General features: G+C 41.0%; 2 protein-coding genes across 5 annotated transcripts; both read left to right on the top strand.

Annotated features, from left to right (window-relative positions):
• The first annotated feature begins 6,355 nt into the window (after window positions 1-6,355).
• On the top strand, window positions 6,356-9,265 carry LOC107795934 (endoglucanase 17-like). Of its 4 annotated transcripts, none has more exons than XM_016618642.2 (8): window positions 6,356-6,671; window positions 6,948-7,154; window positions 7,355-7,555; window positions 7,669-7,761; window positions 7,904-8,065; window positions 8,182-8,293; window positions 8,403-8,566; window positions 8,663-9,265. In XM_016618642.2, the coding sequence occupies exons 1-8, from the start codon at window positions 6,417-6,419 to the stop codon at window positions 8,993-8,995; spliced, it is 1,527 nt and encodes a 508-aa protein (XP_016474128.1). In that variant the 5' UTR covers window positions 6,356-6,416; the 3' UTR covers window positions 8,996-9,265. The 4 variants fall into 4 exon arrangements, with proteins under 4 accessions (XP_016474128.1, XP_016474134.1, XP_075101043.1 ...); XM_016618652.2 differs by having other exon boundaries at window positions 6,668-6,804; XM_016618648.2 differs by lacking the exon at window positions 7,355-7,555.
• A 12,823-nt stretch (window positions 9,266-22,088) lies between these two features.
• On the top strand, window positions 22,089-23,940 carry LOC107795950 (large ribosomal subunit protein eL19y-like). Its single transcript, XM_016618663.2, has 5 exons — window positions 22,089-22,259; window positions 22,685-22,807; window positions 23,101-23,414; window positions 23,574-23,638; window positions 23,719-23,940. The coding sequence occupies exons 1-5, from the start codon at window positions 22,148-22,150 to the stop codon at window positions 23,741-23,743; spliced, it is 639 nt and encodes a 212-aa protein (XP_016474149.1). The 5' UTR covers window positions 22,089-22,147; the 3' UTR covers window positions 23,744-23,940.
• The last annotated feature ends 1,535 nt before the right edge of the window (window positions 23,941-25,475 follow it).

The raw sequence follows: 25,475 nt of genomic DNA, 5'->3' as shown, positions 1-25,475 counted from the left end.
GACAGTAGTCGATGTATTTACGTTATTGTATTCCTGAATACAGTAGTGGAATTCGCCTAAAAAATAGGGAAGTCTAGCTGTGTGAATGTATTCGTTGTATTCACGCTAATGTATTCATGAATACAGTAGCGGAATTAGCCTAAAAATAGGGGAATCCAGTTATTTAATAACGAAAATATGATCAATTAGCGTGTATCACTCCTAATTTAACTCAACAAAATCAATTCTACATAAATTTCGCTGCTACTGGGATGTATTTCATGTATTCGCGCGACTGTATTAATAAGTACAATGAGGTAATTACTGTATTTACGGGGGTTTACGGGTATTCAAAAAAATGCTTTTGAAGAGAATAAGAAATAGTTTTGGAGAAACAGAAAAAAATAATTTATCTCAAGAAGCACCTTTTTGAAAAATACTTTTGAGAAAAAAAATACACTTAGAAGCAATTTTTAAAAGTTTGGTCAAACACTAATTACTGTTCAGAAGTGCTTTTCAAATTAATTAGCCAAACACAAACTGCTTCTCATCAAAAAAATTTTAAAAAAATTCTTTTTAAAATAAGCTGATTTTTGCAGCTTGGCCAAACAGGCTATAAGAGTAGATCAAGCAAGTGGGAGGATCATAAAATTACAAAACTGGTTTTTAAGTTTTATTTAATATAACAGATGTTAAGCTACCAATTACTTTACTAATAATTCATATAACTCCATATAGTAAGTTCTTTTGGTATTGTCCACGTATCTGTCTTAAGTCCATCAAAAAGGGGTGAATACGATTATACGAATGATATATAGAGGTTGGAATGATGAGTCCTATATATAGCAGCACACAGCCCATGCCTCTTTAGTTGTTAGAGTTGCGCCCCATGACTGGATTGAGAATGCAGTAAATCCTCTCTAGCTACCATTCTTGTTTCTTTAAATCCTCTCCTAATGGCAGCTTAGAGGAAACGAATAAGGGGGCTTCTCACGACTCTATCAACATTCAATTGGCTCAATCTTCATCTGACTCTTGCTGAGGAGCGCATTCCCATCTTACTTATCATTTTACAACTCAGAAAAGTTTGCAGGATATAAACACATGCAGGAAATTAATATGAAGTAGTATTAGGATAAAGTAGACTTTTAGAAATGAATAGATACATGTGCTTTTTGCATGTGGAAAGAGATGAGAGAGCACATGGCGATATGATGAACCTGATACAAACTTCAGCTCTGGACCATGGCCTAGCTTAGCTTTTTCTGCTGACCAGAATTTGGATTTTTCTCAACCTCTTTGTCCTAGTAGTAATGTTAAAATTTTCACTTCTATCCAGAAATTAATTGAAGTAAGGAACCCCCTCCCCTCCCCTCCCCTCCCCTCCCCCAAACCCTCCCATAACTATTCAAGATTACTAGAAAGGCCCCTGTGGATGAGGTTTTATCATTTATTACAGGCACAGAGGCACTTCCCAGTTCTCCACCAATCCACAGCCTTCTTTTCATTCTTAATTACTAGTCGCTTTTGCCTGTCAGTAAGTCTTGACCACTCTTCTCGTTGAGTGTGACCCTTCATCACTTTTCCCAGCTTTACATATTCACACACAAAAGCTAGCTACCAAACAGGACAAAAGAGTTAAAATCAGTATTACATCGATTGGAGAATTCTTAACCAATTTATGTTGATATATTCCAAATCTGATAAACTTAATTACCTTCCCATTTTTGTGGGGCACAAAAACATTAGTACTAGTAATATTATTTGGGGAGTCTATTATGGCTTATATTATTTTGTACTATGTAATTTTTAAATTCATAACTTTTATTTTCAAGAACTTAAAGAACTTACACCGAAAACTAAGTACTTTGGTTCTAAAAATTATTAACAAGCAAAATAATAGGAAAAGGACGCATTTTCTTAAAATTCTTTTCCTTTTGAGCTCAATGAGTCAAAATGGTAAGGGAAGGAACATTCCTTTTTTTGGAGAATAGCTAACAGCAGGAAATGGAAGAGTAACACGAAGAAAATTCTACTACTTATTTCTTTCTTTCTAGACGTATGTAGTACCAAAATGTAAGGAGAAATGCAATGAAAGATGGGGAGTTGTTGGTAGATTGTGCAATGGAGTCTGTCCCAAATCGATTGATACACAGCTTCTTGATTCAAGTGCATTGAGCATGAGAGGCGTGGCATGGGCCTTTTTTGACCACTTTCTTCACTCCAGATTCAAACACCACACCATCCTCATATTCCTCTACTTTATCCGACACAAAACTTCATTCTTCTCTGCAGTATCGTTTTTTTCCTCTTCGTAAATTTAATCTCTACTTCCTAATTTGTTACCCTTGTTCCCAATACATGGCAATGGATAGCTTCGATACCAATAGTCAATAGGCATTTGTAAAAAACAAAATGCAACTTGGTAAGCCTTCTACATTTATAGACCCAATATTCAACCATAATCCTAGTAATTATTCTTTTTTCTTGTCTATAGAAGGGACGGCAATATAATTAATAATTTAGATAAGTGATTACATTGCAATGGAACTCAATAAATTAATCAATAGATACCCCGCCGCTTTATATATTAGAGTTACTCCCACAAAGTAATGATTAGATTAACATAATACAACTTCGACCCACCAACCTCACTTGTATTATAGAATACAACAATTGCTGTTGAGCACGTACAACTATTCAATATAGGTCAGATTTCATCATATCGTTGCTAATTGAGTGAAAAAAATGCCATCATAAACCAGAAGCTAAAATTGACATTGTTTGCCAAATTTGCTCGAAAGTGATTGCAGCCGCTAGCAGACTAGTGCTACCAATTTTTGTAAAGATTGAAATAGACTTCCAACCAATAGTACTAAAAGTGTCTAAAATTGTCAATGGCATTTGACAAGTCATTCTCGCCACTGCTGCTAACCCAACGTCTCATTGTAAATGAATACTCCTTGACAATGTGATCCCGTGAAATCAAATTGTCAAATTTAGCCGTAGCTGTCAAAAAGTTAACAGGCTATAAATGACCCTGTGGCAACGAAGAAGAAGCAAAGCTACTCCTTAATCTGAATAAATAGGCATGTAAATGGAACTCTTAATAACCAACAACAACAACAACATACCCATTATTATCCTACACCGTGGGGTTTAGGGAGGGTAGTGTGTACGCAGAACTTACCTCTACCTTGTGAGAATAAAGATGTTGTTTCCAATAGACTCTCGGCTCATGATAGTATAAGTAACACATTAATGAAAATATAGGAAAGAAAGGACAGTACCAAAAACCATATAAAAGCAGAATAAAACAACAAGAAAATAAGGTGATCAACAATGAAAGAAAATAACCGTTAGTCATAAGAACCTACTATCAACAAAAAGCGAGACTGTGTACCAATACTATTGTTATGAATACTCTACACTACCTACTCAACTACCCTAATTCTCGACCTCCATACCTTCCTATCAAGGGTCATGTCCTCGGTCAGCTGAAGTTGCGCCATGTCTTGCCTAATCACCTCTCCCCACCTCTTCTTTGGCCTACCTCTACCCCTCTGTAGGCCCTCCAATGTCAACATCTCACACCTTTTTACCAGCGCGTCTGTGCTCCTGCTCCTCACATGACCAAACTAGCTAAGCTAAGCCGCGCTTCCCGCATCTTGTCCTCAATAGAGGTCACACCCACATTATCGCGAATAACCTCATTTCTGATCCTATCTAACCTGGTGTGCCCGCACATCCATCTCAACATCCTCATCTCTGCTACCTTCATCTTCTGGACATGAGCAATCTTGACTGACCAACACTCATCCTCATACAACATCGTTGTTCTGACCACCATTCTGTAGAACTTACCCTTAAGTTTCGGTGACACTTTCTTGTCACACAAAACACCGGAAGCAAGTCTACATTTCATCCATCCCGCCCCAATACAGTGTGCTACATCTTCATCAATCTCCACATCCCCCTGAATAATAGACCCGAGGTACTTAAAACTCCCTCTCCTAGGGATGATTTACGAGTCCAGCCTCACCCCTCCTTCCCCTCCTAGAGTCTCGCCACTGAACTTACACTCTAAGTATTTTGTCTTGGTCCTGCTCAACTTGAAACCTTTAGATTTCAGGGTCTGCCTCCATACCTCTAATTGTGTGTTGACATCGTCTCGTGTCTCGTCAATTATTATAATATCATCTACAAATAGCATGCACCACGACACTTCCCCTTGGATGTGGCGCATCAGTATGTCCATCACCAGAGCAAACAAAAACTGGTTGAGTCCCGACCCCTGATGCAACCCCATCATAACTGAAAAATGGTCCGAGTCCCCACCCACCGTCCTCACTCGAGTCTTTACTTGGCAACAGGTACACCTCTAGCCTCCAAACGTCTCCACAAAACCTCCCTCAGAACTTTATCGTACGCCTTTTCTAAGTCGATGAACACCGTATGCAAGACTTTCTTTCTCTCCCTATAATGCTCCATCAATCTCCTAACAAGGTGGATGGCTTCTGTAGTCGAACGCCCCTGCATAAACCCAAATTGGTTCTCGAAAATAGTCACGCTCTTTCTCACCCTTAGCTCTACCACTCTCTCCCAGACTTTCATAATATGGCTAAACAGCTTGATACCCCGATAATTATTACAATTTTGGATATCACCATTGTTTTTGTATACAGGAACCATCGTGCTCAACCTCCACTCTTCAGGCATCTTCTTCAATCTAAAAATGACATTAAATAACTTAGTGAGCCACTCCAAACCTGCCTTGCCCACACTCTTCCAAAACTCAACCGGGATTTCATCCGGCCCGGTCACTTTGTCCCTGCTTATCTTACGCATAGCTCCTCAACTTCATCAACTCTAATCCGCCTACAATACCCGAAGCCACAACGACTCCCGGAGAGTTCCAAATCACCTAATACAATGCTCATGTCCCCCTCTTCGTTCAAGAGACTATGGGAGTAGGTCTGCCATCTCTGACGGATAAGCCCCTCATCCAACAAAACGCAACTCTTAATAACCGTTGAACAAAAATCCAATTTGTTAGTATCATACAAGAGGATTATGTGGGTTAAAAGTTTTGCAATAGGAGTGATCTCATAATCCCATTTAATTTCTTTTGTTTACGGGTTAAAGCTTATTGTTTTACAGAAAGTAAATGGACTCCATTTTAGCTCTATCTAGACAATAAAAGGGGTAATTTAAAAATTATTAAAGAAAATAAGTTGCTCTAAAACACAAGGAAATTTTACTAGTACAATTGTTAAAATAAGTTGCACAATTTTTATTTTCAAAACTGAAAAGTGCTCTCATACTATCAGTTGCAATGATATTATTTATCGTCTAGTAGTTTTAGAAATGACACCAAATTTAAGAAAGAGATTAAAACTGCAGCATTAGTTAAATGAAGACAAAAGAAGTTACTACTACTGCTAAATGCTACTCCCTCCGGTGACTGGCGGATCCAGAATTTTAGGTTCGTGGGTGCTTAATATTTTTGACGTAAAGTACTACCAATCACATTATATAAGTACACAAGCATTTAAAAATGACGATAAAAAAACTCATAATTTTAATATTATGAACGCTGCGAACTTGTAATGGATAAGGCAACTAACGTTTAAAAAAATGGTGGGCTTTACCATTCTAGAATCTAGAGGACCACTTCGTTTTCAAATGAACTTTGGAGTTCTTTTTAAGTAGATTTTCATTTTCTTTCTTTGTTATAGTGAATTAATTGAAGTTACAAAAAAAAAGGTTAAAAAGTTGAAACATAAAGCAAAGAAAAAGAACGAAAAAATAAGTAGTATTGGGTCAAGACAGTGGCTAGTGAAAGAACAAAAAAGTATATCTAATTGAATGGGGCAAAAGAAAGAAGCTTGATAAATAAGGAAAATGCCTCCTAAAAAGGAGCTATTCATTTAGTTAAAATTTTAATATAATACATACACTCTTTGCCAAGTTCACTTAAGCCCCCAAATTTGATATGTACATTCTTCGCTCACTCTATCCGGTCCACAATAAGTGATTTTTTGGGAGATTTCACACAAATTAAAAAATTCATCTTTTAATATTAATTAGCAATAAAATTAATCATTTTAACCCTTACTATCTTTTCACGTAAACACTTCTAACACATATTCGAACATTATTTACTTCAAGAAAAATGTAGGAAAAAATAATTAATTCAACCTTTGAAAGCTGAAAAAGTCACTTATTTTGGAACAAAAAAAAAAAAAAAAAAAAAACTCCAAAAGAAGTTACTACTACTAAATGCTAATTGGAGTTGCATTGGGGGGTTAATGATTGCGACAGGCTGCATCTTTATTTGTTTTGCCTTATAAATAGAGGGGATACTCGTTTGCGGAATCTGCAGCTTTGCTTGTTGGTTAGTTGGGCAGAGTGTAGTGTGTATACTCTCAGTCCAAATGGCTTTCTTTTACTACCTTTCTTGTTCCAAACTAGCTTTACTTGTTCTGCTCTGCTTCACTACCTCTCTGCTTCATTGCAGTGCCCACTCTGACCACCATGGCCATCATCCTCACTTTGCCTCTTACAATTACAGAGATGCTCTCACCAAATCCATTCTTTTCTTTGAGGGTCAGAGGTCAGGCAAGCTCCCTCCTAACCAGAGAATCACTTGGCGTAGAAACTCTGCTCTTTCAGATGGCTCCGCATTGCATGTATGTCATTAGAATTGCTCCTCTTACTTTCTAGCTGCTAAGTTGTTAAAAAGATGGAGAGCCTTGGCATAACTGGTAAATTTGTCATGTGACGGGTTTGAGCTGTAGAAACAGCTTTTTGCAGAAATGCAGGGTACGGATATGTACAATAGACTCTCATTGTTCGGTTCTTCCCGGAACTTAGTGCACTCGGCTGCTTTTTTAAGTTGTTGAAAGAAATGAAACTTGACATGTCTTTTTCTTGATTTTTGGTGTGAAATTTATGGGAACGTGCAGGTTGATTTGGTTGGGGGATATTATGACGCAGGGGACAATGTGAAGTTTGGGTTCCCAATGGCATTCACTACCACAATGCTATCATGGAGTGTGATTGAATTTGGTGGACTGATGAAAGGAGAACTCCAGAATGCAAGACAAGCCATTCGCTGGGCCACTAACTATCTTCTCAAAGCCACTGCCTATCCAGACACCATATTTGTTCAGGTCATATATGTATTGCCTGCATTCTGTATAATGAATATCTCATGAACTTATAAGAGAACAAAAAAATTCACTTTAAAACGTTGTTAATCGGAAATAGTTTCTCTGTCTCAATAAGGTAGGGGTCCGTAAAGTAGGGGTGTGAGGTGTACTACACACTAACCACCCCAAACCTCTTGTTTACTTTAAAATGTTGTTAATAGGTGGGGGAAGCAGGAAGTGACCATGCTTGCTGGGAGAGACCTGAGGATATGGACACCCCAAGAAGTGTATTCAAGATTGACAAAAACACTCCAGGGACTGAAGTAGCTGCAGAGACCGCTGCTGCTCTTTCTGCTGCTTCTTTAGTCTTCAGAAAAAGCGATCCCACTTACTCCAACCTCCTTGTGAGGAGGGCCATCAGGGTATTAATTGCTAATTACAATTATGACTAAACAGAAACACCACTATTAATTAATTCTGCACATAATTATAGTTCAAATCGAGAGCAAAGCATTACTCTCATATTGGTTTGTAGGTGTTCGAATTTGCGGACAAGTACAGAGGTTCCTATAGCGATGGATTAAAGAATATCGTGTGCCCCTTTTATTGCTCCTATTCAGGATACCAGGTTTTTTCTTTTAATTAAAAAAGACAAATTTACTGCTAGTATATGTCACGATTTAACATGATTTCTTCAAATTAAGCATGATTGTGCTGAGTATTATTAATTAGAGGAGAAACGTTTTTGGCTGTTGTATTAATAAATGAAGGACGAGCTGTTATGGGGTGCTGCTTGGTTACATCGAGCCACGAAGAACTCTTTTTACCTAAATTATATCCAAAGAAACGGGCAAAACCTTGGGGCCGACCAGAGTGATAACACATTTTGTTGGGACAACAAGCATGTTGGAGCAAGGATTCTTCTTTCCAAGGTTCAATATTTATTTTCCTCTGTTGTTTCTCTGGTAATATTGACAACTCTTAATATCTGCCTCAGCCATCACTCATATTTAGAGTTCATTTTCTTTTTTGGGGTTATGATCTTCAGGCATTTCTTGTTCAAAAGCTCCAATCTCTCCATGATTACAAGAGTCACGCAGACAACTACATTTGCTCCGTCGTCCCAGGGACACCCATGTCTCAAGCACAATATACTCCAGGTTGTTCTCCTGTTTTCTTATTCGCCTTTGTTTCTAGCTAGTTCAAATTAAAGAGGGTACATATGCTGGTGGTTTTTATGTAATTTTAGCTTGAATTCTTTTTGTACAGGAGGGCTACTCTTTACTATGAGTGACAGCAACATGCAATATGTGACGTCAACCTCTTTTCTGCTGGTAACCTATGCCAAGTACTTGACCTCTGCTCATCTGGCTGTCAATTGTGGTGGCGTTCTTGTCACGCCAAAAATGCTACGAAATCTTGCCAAAAAGCAGGTAGGTGATTTAAATTACTTAATCAACTCCGTACCATTTTAAAGTATGTGGATTTGGGAGGACTATTGTACTAATAAATTCCTTACCATTGTCCAGGTGGACTATCTGTTGGGAGATAATCCATTAAAAATGTCATATATGGTGGGATATGGGACTAGGTACCCGCAGAGGATTCACCATCGGGGATCGTCTTTGCCATCTATGGTGGTGCACCCAACAAAAATACAATGCTCGTCGGGGTTCAGCATGTATAATTCTCAGAATCCAAACCCAAATATTCTGGTAGGAGCCGTGGTTGGTGGACCGGATCAGCATGATAACTTTCCAGACCAGCGCTCAGATTATGAGCAATCGGAGCCAGCCACTTATATTAATGCCCCGCTGGTTGGATCGCTGGCTTACCTCGCGCACTCGTTCGGCCAGCTCTAGGAGTATCAGCCACAAATCTGTTAGCCATTGGACTACGGACCTGGTTACAGGGATCTCCTAGTATCAGAAGAGTAGAATGAAGTCATTTTAGCCTTCTAGATTATAGCGGCTATTGGCATGGCGTTGGTGATGTGTGACTGTATTGGTAGAGAGAGCCAAAACAGGCTCGAGATTCCAAAAGCCCCACCTCATGTTTATTGTGCACTCGCATGCTATAAACAGCCTAATTAAAGATATTTGTTTGTCCTTTTTATTTTGTTCTTTTGTTGATCCAATTCCAAGATTTTAACTTTGATATATCATGTTTATGCCATGTTGATTTCGTGTGTGCAATGCCGAATCTAATGAACAAGTATCAATTGAGTAGCATCAGACTGCAGTCTTTCTATTTGTTTGGTTTTGGGAACGTTAAAAATGCTCTTATTTCTACTAAAAGCTTAGACAGAAAAAACATTGAGCTGAGTTCCAAGTAAGAGGCAGAGGTGAGGCACAGTGCAATCTTAGTTAATTTTGGAATCACGTTTGGTTGCAGCGCCAACATGGTCTCCCGAATTCCTAACTAAGATCCATATTCTCAATTCCTAAAATGATTTTGTAGTGGATAGCCCTCAAAAGAAATGTATTAGAGAAGTTTATAAACGTGATAGAGATTCTAAACGATAAAAACTAAAGATGACATACGAATTGCAATTGAAGTCCGTGCATCACTTGGCCAGTAGAACTAGAATTTAACCCCACAGCCTCCGCAGGAGCAAGCCATGCATTGCTTTACTCCAAACTATAATCAAGCTCGTACTGACAATATAAGCTCGCTCATAGTGATGATGATAATTGTTTATCCTAAAAATTGAGTAACAATTAAACTTATATTGTGGTTTTAAGGATACGTGATTTAAACCAGTACCAATTGATAAACAATGAATTAAATAGATAAATTGGACAATAAAATAAATCAAACTGGTCCGCAAATAATGCCTCGACCTCGATTCGAGATAGTCTCGAGGTTAGTTAATAAGAACAGTGGAGGATGGAACAAACAACAATAAACAGTAAGTAAAACAAAGAAAGCAGCGTATATATATATATATATTCTTATCGGTGAATAATCATTGTCCCCTTTACAAGTGCATGGGATCCCTCTTTATATAATACAGGAATCTTAAATAAGGTACAACTCTAATAACGGAAGTAGATCCCATGATTGGCACTAATAACCGCTTTGATTTGATTTGTTCCGGGATTTTCGCCGGGATCTTTGACCGGTTACTGATATCTCGCCATTCCGTTATTACGCCTTTCTCGAAGTCAGTCATGTTTGATCTCGATTGTTGCTAGCCTCAATCTCAATGAACACTTCGATCTCCAGGCGTGATGTTCTATCTTCGAGCTCGAGCCCGATCTATTATAAGGTTACCCTCGAGGCAACATCCCTGCCAAAGAAATCGGGTATGCCCAATTTCGACCGTATACAGATAGTCCCCTCGTTTTATGGAGTGTAACGAGAAGAAACGAATTTGAGACTTCGATTTAATACCTCGATCAATTATGACGTCAACATCATGACGTAAGCGACAGAAGCGATTGAAGCGTCGCGTCTACACAGTTCCCAAAATCATTAATTAACGCCAGTTGATGGTCGGCCACCAGTGCTTTCAAACCGTCAAAGTGACTATTATAAATAGACCACCTTCATAATCTTTTCAAACTTTACTTTCAAACTTCTTCTAATCTTCAAAAGCTCTTCTATTCTCTTCAAGTTCATCAACTTTGTCGGTTTCCGTTTGCCAATCTCTTATTAAAACACAAATTCCGCCTTCTTCTTCCTTAAACCTCATATAGCAATGGAAAAAACATCAAAGACCGTTCCTCAAGAAGAAAAGGCCTCCTCATCGCGGCCGGCCGGTGACAAAACATCGGTGGAGCCACGTATCGAAGAGTGCATTCCCGGGCACTTCCGACTTTACTTCCGAATTTAAAGTCGAAAAACCCTCTTCGGTTCCTGGCCGATACGAGCCCATGTCTAGATACATCTGTTCGATATCCGAAGGCGATCTCGAGCAGGTGAAAAAGGACTGTCACTAGGAGAATAAAGAGGTGGTGGTTCCTACCTCCGAGGAGGGCATCGCCACTCATGTGAAAGGGTTCTTAAGTGTGTATACTTACCTTTTCACACTGGATTCCATCGATCCTGTCATAATCGACTTCTACAGCCAATACCGGGTAACCTTAGGCCAGATCTACCCCTCTTTTTGGCGCATTGTCATTTTGCTCAGATTCTTCTCGAGCAAGGTCGAGGGGATGTCTTTCACCCTCGATCATCTCATTAGGCTATACAACCCTCGTCTTTATCGGGGCGGACTGATAAGGCTTCAACGTGGGGCCACGAAGGTGCTGTTCTCGAGCATAGACGAGGACAAGGACCGAGCCCATCTCATTAGGCTGTTCTCGACTTAATCCCCACCGAGAAGTTGCCATTCCCCGAAGAATGGAACATGAAGGGTAAGTAGAACCTCACCGATAATGTTTGTCTACTTGTTATGTTTCCTTTTCCTCTTCTCATCTATATTCTTCTTTATGGTGCAGCTTCCCCCTGGTTTCATGGTACAGTCCCGGACCTTGCAGGTTGGGTTCGACAACTAGTTTCAACCTCTTCGTATGATGAGCGCTCGTGGCGCGATTTGGCCAAGGGTCAATGGGAGGCCAAAAAGCATGGTAAGTTCCCATGTCTGTGTTTGATGCTTTCCTGTGAAATACTTCTTTTTAACTTGATTTCTTCTCATATGGGTCTTGGAGATAATGTCGTCATGAGGCCGCCTCCCCCCGGGGGAGAGGAGGTCCCGAAGCCGACCAAAGACAAGAAAAGGAGAAGGGCCTCGCCACCAGATACCCCAAAGCCCAGGAAAAGCAGGGCTCGAAAGTCGAAGATTGATCCCGCCGTTCTGTCTGCTGATGTAGCCCAAACGTTACGAGATGAAGACAGATGTCGACTGCTTGCTGATGGCTCGGAAGAGGGTAGGCATCGAAGTTTTGAGAACTGCTGAGCTGGTGACGGTCGAGGAGGTTCAGCCGTAGACCAAGGTGATCTCGGAGGAAGGTCCGAGCAGAATCCCCTAGTCATCGGATGTTGAAGATGCCTCTTGCCGTGATGAACCGGTGGGTGTGCTCGAAGGGTCTAGTTTTGAGGCCCTTCAAAGAGAAGAGAATATCCCAAGTGATTCGCTTGGGGCAATTAACATTGATGATTCGTCGCCCGGCCCCACGTTCTCTGAGGGACAGTTTCGGGATGCCCGGTCCATGGGGACACCCGTATGTGGGGATGGCCCCCAAAGGGGATGATATATTTTGTGGCTGCTTCGTGGGGGTCGATGATGTTTCTGACCTGGACGCATCACTCATTTTTTATGAGGCTCAGCGACTTCTGAACCAAGTGACTTTTGATATTACCATGCTTGCCTTTGTTCTTATTTCTCTACGTCTGATTTTCTTTCTTTCTGCACAGGCTACGATGCTCCATTGAGAAGCATCCTCCAAATACCGGGCTGAGCTAGCCCGATGTGAGGCTGATCTCAAAAAGCTTACGGAGGAGAGAGACACCCTCAAACTCCTCTATGTGCAAAAAGAAGAGGAGATCATGAGTATTTGAGCCGAGCTGACAAGAGCTCATCAAGATCAGACCGAGCTCATTGAACGGGTAATGTAAATTTTTGGGAGATTGTTATGTATTAACTTGATATTGGCGACTAACACTTTGATTATGCAGGTTCAGCAGAAGGCCGAATTGGTTGAGCAGCTTTGTGAGGAGGCAAAGATGAAAGAGGTAGAGACTTTGGGGTGGAAGCAGAACATGGACCGTCTCACCTTGGAGAAAGATGCAATTCAGACCCAACTGTCTTCGGTTGAGCGTAAATTCCAAAGTGTGAAGAAGGAGAACTTGGACTGAGCGCAGAAGGTTGAAAAGCTCGAGACTCGGTTGGACGCTGAGCTTGCAAGGGCCACATCCGAGGCAGAGGCGCCCGTGGCCTCCTACCGAGCCGACGCTGAAGCCGCTAGCACTCGGGCAAAGAAAATTTCTGATGCTGCTGAGGTTAGATTGTCCCGTGTTGCCGAGCATGCTAGGCGTCAGTCTCGAAGAGAGACTCTTGAGGAGATACATGCTCGTGGCTTCGACCTCACGGCCGATATCGAGAGTGAGAAGGTTTTGAAGGACGAGGCCGGAGCTTTGCTTTCCGATGATGAAGACTCTGCGAGTGGATCCGAGAATGGAGGAGATGAAGATGAAGCTCCCGAAGATGCGGCTCCCAAGGCGGACTAGGCACTTAGGAAATAATTTGTGTATGACCATGTGTAAGACCCTGTGTGGTATTTGTAAATACTTTGCATATATGAAAGATTCCTTTTCTTTCCGTTTCATCTCCGATTTCTAATTTATGATAAATTCTGTTTTGCCTTTGCCTTGTGAAAACTTTGTTGCAATCGTGTTGTTGTAGCCTCTATAATCGAGTGAGCAATAGCTCGAACTCAAAGTAGAACAAACTCTTAGGTTTTTTAGTCAAGCGAGGGCGAGTCTCCGAGCTCAACAATATGTTCGGGATTTTGATTTCGGATGGCTAGATCGAAGCCGTAATCGTACTGTTTTTATAGCCGAGTTCGAGTAAATTTCGAACTCACAGTAACAGAGCCCTTAAGGTTTTATATCAAATAATGATGAATCCTCGAGCTATATTCAAGTCAGTTTTGTTTGAGCTCGGAATGGTGGAACCCTTAGGTCCGAATTGAGTGAGAACAAAATCTCGAACTTTAAGTGTATTGGCCCTTAGGCTCTTTAGATTGGGCCGATATGGCCTCTAAAAGATGGCTATTTTTTCCCTTTTTCGGCTTAGAAAACTTAGTAAAAAATTTCTTTATGCCTTAACACGTATTCTTTACCCATTGGGTTTTTTTAGGGTTCGATGTCGATTGAAACCCCTTTGCTTTTTGTGCCTTAGCACATTTGTGTTAAGAAAATTCGATACCTCAAGGTTTTTCTAGAGCTGATTTCATCGAAGCCCTTTTGATTACTTGCCGAGGGTAGCCTTTTTTAACCGGTTTTCCAAAGAATTCGAAGGTCTATTTTTATTGCGGGATTCAGACGTCTCCGAGCCGCCTTAATTTGGTCGTAGACTTTGGGTATGCCTCTTGGGCTTATTTCCCAATAATACTTCAAACTTGTTCGAAGCGTTAGTCCCCGAGAGTGATGTTCTTGGCCTATAGATTGAAGGGTGCCTCTTTGAGGTCTTATGAATTTGAGTTTAGATTACTCGAATATGTCGATCATCGACGGCAGTCCTCGATTGTACGAGGTATATTTGCACTTGGCCCTTGAGCCATTTCTCACAAAATCATAAGTATGGAGCTTGTATAGTAGAAAATTTTCTTTGAGACACAAAATGTTTGATATAGAAAGAATTCTTCTTTGTATAATTTATACATGCGTACATGTTTTTCCATCGAGGCTCGAATAATCTATACGGACACGGTTCATTCGACCGTTTGGCCCATTACAAAGTTTCTCTACCGAGACACTTTGACACAAAGTATTTTCCTCGAAAGTGTAACATCTGAGGGTGATACACCCTAGTATTCGAGGTTGATTGTAAAGAAGCCTTGGATACTGTTGAATTGTCCTCATGTAGCACATAATTGTTGCCTCATTAAAAACCTCATCGGAAAAACCCACTTGGGACAAAAACCGATCTAAGGGAAAAAGAGTGCAACGCGTGCTTTAAAACTTGAGGTCTCGATGTTTTCTATCGAACACCTACAATGAGTTAGTGTCGAATATATAAATGAAAAAAGGGGTAAAGTCATACCTTAGCAATAATTATTTGGCAGTTGTTCGCCGTCCATCGTGCCGAGCTTATAAGATCCCTTTCCGACGATGTTGAGGACTTGGTAGGGTCCCTCCTAATATGGGCCGAGCTTCCCTTCATTAGGATCTCGAGTGTTGATGGTGACTTTCCTCAGGACTAAGTCCCCGACTCTTAAGTGGCGAAGGTTGGTTCTCCTATTGTAGTATCTTTCGATTCGTTATTTTGTGCAGCCATTCGAACGAGTGCGGCTTCTCGTTTTTCATCCAATAATTCGAGGCTAGTATTCATAGCCTCGTGATTTGACTCTTCTGTTGTATGTCAAAATTTGGCACTGGGTTCCCCGACTTCGACTAGAATCAAGGCTTCGTAGCCATATACTAAGGAAAACGGGGTTGCCCTCGTACTGGACTTTGATGTTGTTCAATATGCCCAAAGGACTTCGGGTAGAATTTCTCTCCATTTCTCCTTAGCGCCGTTCAACCTTTTCTTTAGGTTTTGAATGATAGTCTTGTTCGTCGATTCGGCCTGTCCGTTCCCACTAGGGTGATACGACATTGATAATATACTTTTTATTTTGTGGTCTTCGAGAAATTTCGTCACTTTGCTGCCGATTAATTATTTCCCATTGTCACACACTATTTCGGCGGGTATCCCAAATCGACATATGATGTGATCCCAAATGAAGTCTATAACCTCTTTCTCTCTCACTTTCTCGAACGCCTGTGCTTCAACCCATTTAGAGAAATAGTCAGTCATAAATAAAATGAACTTAGCTTTACCTGGGGCCGATGGCAGAGGGCCGACGATATCTATCCCCCATTTCATGAATGGCCATGGGGATAGGACTGAATGAAGTTGTTCTTTGGGCTGATGGATCATCGGTGCAAACCTTTGATATTTATCAGATTTTCAAACAAATTCCTTAGTGTCTTTTTCCATGCTATTCCAGTGGTATCCTGCTCTAATGATTTTGTGAATCAGTGATTCGGCGTCGGAGTAGTTCCCACAAGTGCCTTCGTGGACCTCTTGTAAAACATAATCAGTGTCTCCTGGTCCTAAGCATACTGCCAATGGTCCATCGAATGTCCTTCTGTATAATGTTCCATCTTCAGCCAATGTGAATCGAGCAGCTTTGGTTCGTAGGGCCCTCGACTCTTTAGGGTCCGATGGGAGCTTTCCGTTCTTCAAGTATTCAATATATTTATTCCTCCAATCCCAGGTTAAGCTTGTAGAGTTTATCTCGGCATGACCTTCCTCGATCACGGATCTTGAGAGTTGAACGACAGTCCCCGAGCTGATCTCATCTTCCTCGACCGATGACCCCAAATTTGCAAGTGCATCGGCCTCACTGTTTTGTTCTCGAGGTACATGCTGCAAAGTCCATTCCTTGAAACGGTGCAAAGTTACCTGCAGTTTGTCCAAATACCTTTGCATTCTATCCTCTCGAACTTCGAAGGTTTTGTTTACTTGGTTTGCCACCAGTAAAGAGTCACACTTGGCTTCAATGACTTCTACTCCCAAGCTTTTAGCTAATTTGAGACCTGCAATCATGGCCTCGTACTCAGCCTCATTGTTAGTCAACCTAGAAGTTTTGATAGATTGCCTAATAGTGTTACTCGTGGGCGGCTTCAAAATGATACCTAGCCCGGACCCCTTCACATTCGAAGCACCGTCTTTGAAGAGGGTCCATACCCCGATGATGTACCCGATTTTAACAAGAGTTCCTTTTCAACTTCGGGTACGAGGGTTGGCATAAAATCGGCCACGAAGTCCGCTAAAATTTGAGACTTGATGGCCATCCGGGGTTGATATTCGATATCGTACTTATTGAGTTCGACGGCCCATTTGGCCTTTCGGCCCGATAATTCGTACTTGTGCAAAATATTACGAAGTGGGTAAGTGGTTAATACGCATATAGGTGACATTGAAAGTATGGTCTTAACTTTCTAGAGGCGCTTATCAGTGCAAATGCCAATTTTTCCAAGTGTGAATATCTAGTTTCTACTTCTCCTACGGTTCGACTTACATAATAAATGGGAAATTACGTACCTTGCTCTTCTCGAACTAGGACACCACTTACCGCAATTTCCGATACTTCCAAGTACAAGTAAAGTTTCACATCTGCCTTTGGAGTGTGAAGCAGTGGTGGACTCGATAGGTATCACTTCAATTCCTCTAATGCCCGTTGGCATTCCGGGGTCCAGGCAAAATCGTTCTTCTTTTTTAGTAGAGAGAAAAATCTGTGGCTTCAATCTGACGACCTCGAAATGAATCGGCCTAAGGCAGTTATCCGTCCAGTTAGCCTCTGCAAAACTTTTACACTGTCCACGATGGTGATGACTTCGATGGCTTTGATTTTATCGGGGTTGATCTCGATCCCCCGATTAGATACCATGAGGCCAAGGAACTTGTCCGAACCGACCCCGAAATCACATTTCTCGTGATTGAGCTTCATGTTGTATTTCCTTAAAATCTCGAACGTTTCCTGCAAAGGAGCCAAATGGTCCTCTACACGCAGGGACTTAACTAGCATATCATCAATATAAACTTCCATTGATTTACCTATTTGTTCTTCGAACATTTCATTTACTAGGCGTTGGTAAGTAGCTCCTGCATTTTTTAGCCCGAAGGGCATTATATTATAATAGTATGTTCCGTACTTGGTGATAAATGAAGTCTTTTCTCGATCCTTCGGGTTCATTTGGATTTGATTGTACCCGGAATAAGCATCGAGAAAAGTAAGGATCTCGTGGCCGGTCGTGGCATCGATCATGTGATCAATGTTAGGCAATGGAAAAGAGTCTTTGGGGCACGCCTTGTTTAGATCCTTATAATCTACACGCGTTCTAAGTTTGTTCCCTTTTTAGGGACTACAACTACATTGGCTAACCATTCGGGATATTTCACCTTCCGAATGGACTCTATTTTGAGAAGTTTAGTTACCTCGTCCTTTTATGAATGTGTGCTTTACCTTGGACTGGGGTCTTCTCTTTTGCTTCACCGGTTTGAACCTAGGGTTCAGGCTTAGCCGATGTGTTGTTATTTTCGGTGGGATCCCTGTCATGTCTAAATGGGTCCAAGCAAAACAATCTATGTTATTAATATGAAATTGAATAAGCTCCTTCCTGAGTTCGGGGGTTAATCCCGTTCTCAGGTATACCTTTCGCTCGGGCAGGTACTCGATCAATATAACCTGTCTAGCTCTTCGACCGTTGATTTGGTGGCGTCAGAATCTTCGGGAACAATAAAAGTCCGAGGGGTCAAAAAATCCTCTTCTTCTTCTATCTCCTGCTTCCCCGATTTGGTCGAGGCTGGTGGTTGTGATTGCTATTTGACTTCTTGTTTACCTTTGATGCTCGACCTTTCCGAGATTGATAGTGTCGATATCGGTGTTACCTTATCGATGGCAAATATTTCCTTTGCAGCATGTTGATCCCCATATACTATTTTTACACCGTCCGACATCGGGAATTTTATCATTTGGTGGAGAGTCGAAGGGACTGCCCTCATATTGTGGATCCAAGGCCTTCTGAGCAAGGCATTGTACCTCATGTTGCCCTCGATTACGTGGAACTTGGTATCTTGAATGGTTCCAACCATATTCACCGGTAGAATAATCTCCCATTTAGTTATTTTACTGGCCATATTAAAGCCGTTTAAGACCCGAGCTGCGGGTACGATTTGATTTTGTAGGCCGAGCTGCTCCACGACCCTTGATCGGATGATATTTGCCGAGCTACCTGGATCCACTAAAACACGCTTAACTTGAACTTAATTTAATAAGATAGAAATTACTAGAGCGTCGTTGTGGGGCTGAGAAATGCCTTCCGTTTCTTCGTTGTTGAATGATAAAGTGCCTTCGAGCACATAATCTCGGGTTCGCTTTTCCCTAATGATCGATACCTTAGTGCGTTTGAATATGGGTCCCTGTGGAATATCGACCCCACCGACGATCATATGAATGACATGTTGGGGTTCCTCCTGTTCATTTTTCCTGTTGCCGTCCCTTTCTCTGAAATGATTCTTGGCTCGATCACTGAGGAACTCTCGAAGGTAGCCCTCATTGAATAGACGGGCTACCTCCTCCCTTAATTGCCTGCAATCCTCGGTCTTGTGACCATGCGTGCCATGATACTTGCATATCAAATTTGGGTTTCTTTGGGAAGGATCGATTTGTATGGGTCTGGGCCACCTAGTATCTCTGATCCTTCCGATTGCCAATACAATGCCCGATGAATCGACGCTAAAGTTATATTCCGACAACCGAGGTGCCTCTGTGGGATCTACATACTTGTCAAAACCACTTTTGCTCATAAATCCCCAAGAATTCTGTCCTTGATTATTTCTTCGATAGTTTCGGGCAGAATTGCGTCCTGAACCATTATTCTTTCGATCTGCGGTATATGGTTGATATCGGTCTCTGTTTGACCTTGGCTCCTTGTCGACGTCCCTCTGGTTTTTAACTGCCAACCTGTTTGTATGTACTGAACCGGAATGGGGCTCCTAATTGGTCGTCCTTGACCCTGATCTTCGATTGATATCGATTATGCACATCTGCCCAAGTTACAGATGGATACTTGATCAAATTTTGTTTCAACTGACATGATGCTATCGAACTCTGCTCGTTCAACTTTTAGGTGAAAGCTTGAACGGCCCAATCATCTATGACCGGTGGCAACTCCATGCATTCCATTTGAAATCGGGACACGAACTCCCTCAGCATTTCATTATCCCTTTGTCTTACCTTGAAAAGGTCTGATTTCCTCGTTGCAACCTTTATGGCCCCGGCGTGTGCCTTTACGAAAGAATCTGCTAATATGGTAAATGAACCGATGGAATTTGGTGGCAGGTTGTGATACGAAATCATTGCTCCCTTCGAAAGGGTCTCTCCAAATTTTTTCAACAACACATATTCGATTTCATCATCTTCTAAATTGTTACCCTTGATGGCGCATGTATATGAAGTAACATGCTCTTTGGGATCGGTTGTCCCATTCTGTTTGGGTATGTCTGGCATACGAAACTTCTTTGGAATAGGCTTCGGAGCCGCACTTGGAAGAAACGGCTTTTGTACAAACTTCTTCGAATCCATCCCTTTCAAGATTGGCGGTGCCCCCGGTATCTGATCAACTCGAGAGTTGTATGTCTCCACTTTTTTATCGTTGGCTTCAATTCTCTTCTCCCCTTATTCAATTCTTTTGGTGAGCTCCTCGATCATTTTCATTACCGCAGGATCAGTCCCCGATTCTTTACCATTCGACCTTTCCGGTACTGGCTCGGTACGACGAGTAGTTTCCGGCTCGACCCTATTCGGAGCTCTATGTTGATTTTGTAACTGAGCAATAGCGGCTTGGTGAGCCTGAAGCATCTCGAATATCACTTAGAGACTGACTCCTTCGTCTCATCTGCCCTGTGTTCCTTGGCCACTAGATCAGCCTTCTCTGCGTATACTCCCATCGAGATTTGCGCCTAGGTCCGCGTTTAGAGCAACGTGCGAACTGACATCGACTGGGTTGGCAACCGATGCTCCCCCGAGATTAGCCTGTGGCACCTCGACTCCTGGAGCAATCACATTTTCATTTTCACCATGGAATCTGAGGCCATTGTCACCATGTGTGGATGCATTTTGTGAGTTTGACATGTTTTAACCTGAAAGCAAAGATACTTGACAAGAACAAGCGTAAAATAGTGTGTTTTACCAGAATCAGTACTGAACAATCACTATTCTCCTTAGCCCCACGGTGGACGCCAAACTGTTTACCCTAAAAATTGGGTAACAATTAAACTTATATTGTGGTTTTAAGGATACGTGATTTAAACCAGCGCCAATTGATAAATAACGAATTAAATAGATAAATTGGACAATAAAATAAATCAAACTGGTCCGCAAATAATGCCTCGACCTCGATTCGATATAGTCTCGAGGTTAGTTAATAAGAACAGTGGAGGATGGAACAAACAACGATGAACAGTAAGTAAAACAAAGAAAGCAGCGTATATGTATATTCTTATCGGTGAATAATCATTGTCCCCTTTACAAGTGCGTGGGATCCCTCTTTATATAATAGAGGAATCCTAAATAAGGTACAACTCTAATAACGGAAGTAGATCCCATGATTGGCACTAATAACTGCTTTGATTTGATCTGTTCCAGGATTTCCACCGGGATCTTTGACCGGTTACTGATATCTCGCCATTCCGTTATTACGCCTTACTTGAAGTCAGTCATGTTTGATCTCGATTGTTGCCGGCCTCGATCTCAATGAACACTTCGATCTCTAGGCGTGATGTTCTATCTTCGAGCTCGAGCCCGATCTATTATGAGGTTACCCTCGAGGCTATTCCCCTGCCAACGAAACCGGGTATGCCCGATTTCGACCGTATACAATAACATTTCTTCAATGCCAAAAACCTCAGTCACCCCTTTTCTTTTTACACTTCTAAAAGACTCCAAACATATTAATACTACTTATTACTCTCATCAATAAATTCCTAAGGCTGTGACCAATATATACACAAATTTCTTATACTCTCACTTATGTAGCGGAGTCTAATAATTTCTCCAATTTGTTGATCTTTTGCTTCTTATTTCTCACTGATAAGGTGAATGTCACAAAAGTAGCTTCATCGGTTCAATTCTATTTCACCGAGCCTCTCTGAGAAAGTGCCCGGATCGCTATGCCGTTCGTGTGAGTGTGAGACTTACCCGACAAGATATTTTGTTATTTTAGGACCGTTTCGACCGTCGGCTTCATTAGCATCATGTTATCATCAACTTCCTTAATGTGTAGGCGGTTAGCTGACATACATGGTCTTGTGACTTTGCGAAAATCTATGCTTTGGTAAACAGTCATTAGACACTTGTTGTACATTATTCTAAAATCAACACAACAATGTTGATGCTGTGAAATAGTTACGTAACTGGTTTCATATTTATAGTAATCTTCTATCAGTACATGGAAGTACGATTTTTGTTGCTCCGTTAGATGGAATATTGATACCTTTCCTTTTTTGCGGAGTTTGCCCGGATGGGGTGGCGGTTGGGTTGTATAGGAGGAATTTGGACAAAGATTAATTTTAGCCTGGGCTATATATATATTTTCTGTAATTATTTTGAGAGCAGCTACGCCCTTTTGTACTTAAAAGGCGAACAATTTTATGGGCCAAAACATTTCAAATGGGCCGTTAGTACGAGGCCCAGTCTCTTTTTAAACTTCAGAAAAACCCTAAGGCATTTCTGTGTATAAGACCACGTTATCACCACTGCAGCTGCGAGAAGAGAGAGTTTGGAGGAGAAAGGAAGATGGTGTCGTTGAAGCTACAGAAGAGGCTAGCGGCCAGCGTCCTCAAGTGCGGGAGGGGAAAGGTTTGGCTTGACCCCAATGAAGGCAACGAGATCTCCATGGCCAACTCCAGTACGTTGCTTTCTTAGGAGTATTTCCTTACCATTCATTAGCTATTTAGCTTAGCTCCTCTAAACATTAGCTACTTCATACATTGGCGTAGTCTATGTATGAATTGCAGGTTGTGCTCAATAGGGTAAATAACAGCAAAAATGTAGTATCACTGCCAGTTAGGTTTTGGTGTTATTAGGATATGAAATGGAAATAGGGATTAATGGGGTATTTCATTTATTTAATGATCTGACCATTTTCTGAAAATCTGAACATATTGCTTGAGCCGAGCTATTTTAGCTTTTGCACGCCCTGTGTGATCATCTCCTATCTATTGCCATTCGAGGAGTTGCAGTTTTGGCAATGGCAGTGTGATATTAATACCTTTTTCTCAGTCACTAAACAAATTGAATGCCTCTAATTCCCTTGTTTTGCATTGAGTGCAGGGCAAAACATCAGAAAGTTGGTCAAGGATGGTTTCATCATCAGAAAACCAACCAAAATTCACTCAAGATCCCGCGCCCGTAGAATGAAGGAAGCCAAGAGGAAGGGCCGTCACTCTGGATATGGTAACTACTAACCTTTGCAATGACTACTACCCTATTTAATTTAGAGTAACACTTTTTATTATGTGGTGCTAGTTCTCATCAGAAGGTAGTTTGTGGGTTGACTTGTATGTTGACCAATTTAATTTGGGTTGTATACTTGTTTAGAAGTTGAAAGGTAAAATGAGCCTTCCTTCTGTTATCTTTGATGGTTTCAGTATTATAGGCGTTGCTGCTATCTTTTTTTAAAATGAAAATTTGCTGCTGAAATTTGTTTTGGTGACTCCCAATATTGAAGATTTTTCTTGTTTGCCCAGGTAAGCGTAAGGGTACCAGAGAAGCTAGGTTGCCTACAAAGGTGCTATGGATGAGGAGGATGAGAGTGCTTAGGCGATTGCTTCGCAAGTACAGGGAGTCAAAGAAGATTGACAGGCACATGTACCATGACATGTACATGAAGGTGAAGGGTAATGTTTTCAAGAACAAGCGTGTGCTAATGGAAAACATTCACAAAACAAAGGCTGAAAAGGCCAGAGAGAAGACCTTGTCTGACCAATTTGAGGCCAGGAGGGCAAAAAACAAAGCAAGCAGGGAAAGAAAGTTTGCTAGGAGGGAGGAGCGTTTGGCTCAGGTATTAAGTTGTAAATTCAGCTGAGGTCTCGTCTAACACTTGAGAGGAGGAACTATTTGTTTTTGCATTGATATTATGTTGGCTCGTAGTCAATGAATTTTCTCCTCCCTAGAAATGACGGTGCATGGGATTTAAGCTTGTATTTTCTCCAATTCTCAGGGACCTGGAGAGAGGCCAGTACAACCTGCAGCAGCGACGGCAGCCCTCCAAACCCAGCCAGCCCAGTAAGTTTTCTAACAAATGCTATTCTCTTGGCGGTTGTTAGAAGTTAGGAACAAATTTTGATAGAAACATTTTCTTTCAGGGGATCTAAGAAGTCAAAGAAGTGAGGATGATACTCTAAACTTTTCCCTTGGCTCTATATTTACTTGTCCTTGATAGTATGGCAGTTTGTGATATCCCTTTATTTTATTATTAGAGAACAACATTAGTTACATGATTTTGTGAGCACCTTAAAGTTTTGATACGTTATTCGCATTGTATCTGAGCTATTCCTATTTCAGTTATGCATTAGCTTTTATTACTATTCTCAGTCAGTCGTTATTTTGCCATGGACGCACAGGAAGAAATTGATTCTTAATTAGTTGAAATCAAGTTCAGCTTAGGCTTGTTGTATGGGTGACTAGCCTGTATGATCAGTAGTTCTTATGTGCTCCGAGTAGGCTTGGACACTCGGTCAAGCTGGCTTGGTTTAGCCTGGCATGATCAAAGCTCAGGTTGAGCCAGCTCCATCTACTCCAAGTAGTTTAGTTACTCTAAATATAAATTTATACTTGGGTGAAACCGCGAATTAATTAAGGCTTACTGATCTTGCAAACTCTGATGATCATTCTACATTTGTTAACTTACATGATGAGGCATACGGATCAGGCTCCTGAATGTTTTGTATCCATGCCATTTTACATAAATTATTTCTTACTCCAGAATTTCGTAAGTGCTTATAATGTATTCTGCCAAAAGCTAAAAAATGTAGTTGAACCAGACTGAAGAAAAACCAATCAAACTCACCGAACGCAATCACGATATTCAGAAGAACAATAGATAAAGCGGTTATGGTTGGCTGATTGCAATTTAATTGATAATGATTAGGTTTGTCATCTGTGCAGTGGTTGAATGACCAATTACCCGCAGCTGTCACCCAGTGTCTGTGTTTGTGTTGGAACTTGTGGTTTCCTCGGGCTTATTAAGCTCTCTATTGAATTTGAAATGAAATGCAAGCTTACTTGCCTAATTCCCTGTTTATTTATTAACTTTACGTGTATGCACATAGGACAAGTTCTCCAACTTTAAACAGAATGCGGCAAGGATAATAATCTGCAAGTAACATTCTTCCTGCCGGGCAGTAGACACGACATGTGGTGATGATTTTTCAATTTATTCTGGGAAATAAAGGGAACCAACAAGTTTTTTAATGATTGGTAAACAAAAACACAAGTAACAGATTTAAGACTGCACTATGGCCCGTCCTCATAATTGAGATAGATTGGGGAAAAAGAAGCCGACGATACTGAGAACAAAATCATTGATTTTCTTATCTATTGGACGTCATACTAGTAATAATGTGTGTCTACGAGTGAAGCTTTGGGATACGTGGCCATACTTTGTTGAGAGTGAAACTAATCAGAGATGGTGCTTTGATAAGATTCAAAGGTTCTTGAATGACTCCCAGTTCCAACAGTAATCTCTCTGTTTTCTTTTATCTCAGATCAGGCATTCCATATTTTATAGGGCAGATTGCGCATGCTTAGAGCCATCCTGGGAAATAGTTGATAAAATTCATTTGTAGGTAACAGTCCGATCAGGTCAACAGCACAGCAATAATAATAATAAATGCAGTCAGGATAAGTGCATGTTAGAAGATGAGCATCGCTGTAGCTTTAGTATTAGTTGGATTCTTCTCTTCTTTCTTAACTAGGCCATTACATCAAATCAACTTTCTTGATTCTGGCTTTGACATTGTCTTTTAACTGCAAATTAAATAATGTAAACTCGTGCCTTCAGGAAACTGATTACTGTAACAAGTAAAAAGGAACCAGAAAAGACTTGTATTAATACATGTAT

The sequence above is a fragment of the Nicotiana tabacum genome, chromosome 22 (genome assembly GCF_000715075.1).
Source record: "Nicotiana tabacum cultivar K326 chromosome 22, ASM71507v2, whole genome shotgun sequence".
NCBI classification, from domain to species: domain Eukaryota; kingdom Viridiplantae; phylum Streptophyta; class Magnoliopsida; order Solanales; family Solanaceae; genus Nicotiana; species Nicotiana tabacum.
The sequence above is the reverse complement of the archived record's forward strand: the minus strand, read 5'-3'. Positions and strand labels throughout refer to the sequence as shown.

Coding starts and splice junctions, on each gene's coding strand:
- LOC107795934 (XM_016618642.2), top strand. CDS start 6,417: ATGGCTTTCTTTTACTACCTTTCTTGTTCCAAACTAGCTTTACTTGTT. Junction 7,556..7,668: donor TTGTGAGGAGGGCCATCAGG/GTATTAATTGCT, acceptor ATTGGTTTGTAG/GTGTTCGAATTTGCGGACAA. Junction 7,762..7,903: donor GCTCCTATTCAGGATACCAG/GTTTTTTCTTTT, acceptor TAATAAATGAAG/GACGAGCTGTTATGGGGTGC.
- LOC107795950 (XM_016618663.2), top strand. CDS start 22,148: ATGGTGTCGTTGAAGCTACAGAAGAGGCTAGCGGCCAGCGTCCTCAAG. Junction 22,260..22,684: donor GATCTCCATGGCCAACTCCA/GTACGTTGCTTT, acceptor CATTGAGTGCAG/GGCAAAACATCAGAAAGTTG. Junction 23,639..23,718: donor CTCCAAACCCAGCCAGCCCA/GTAAGTTTTCTA, acceptor ATTTTCTTTCAG/GGGATCTAAGAAGTCAAAGA.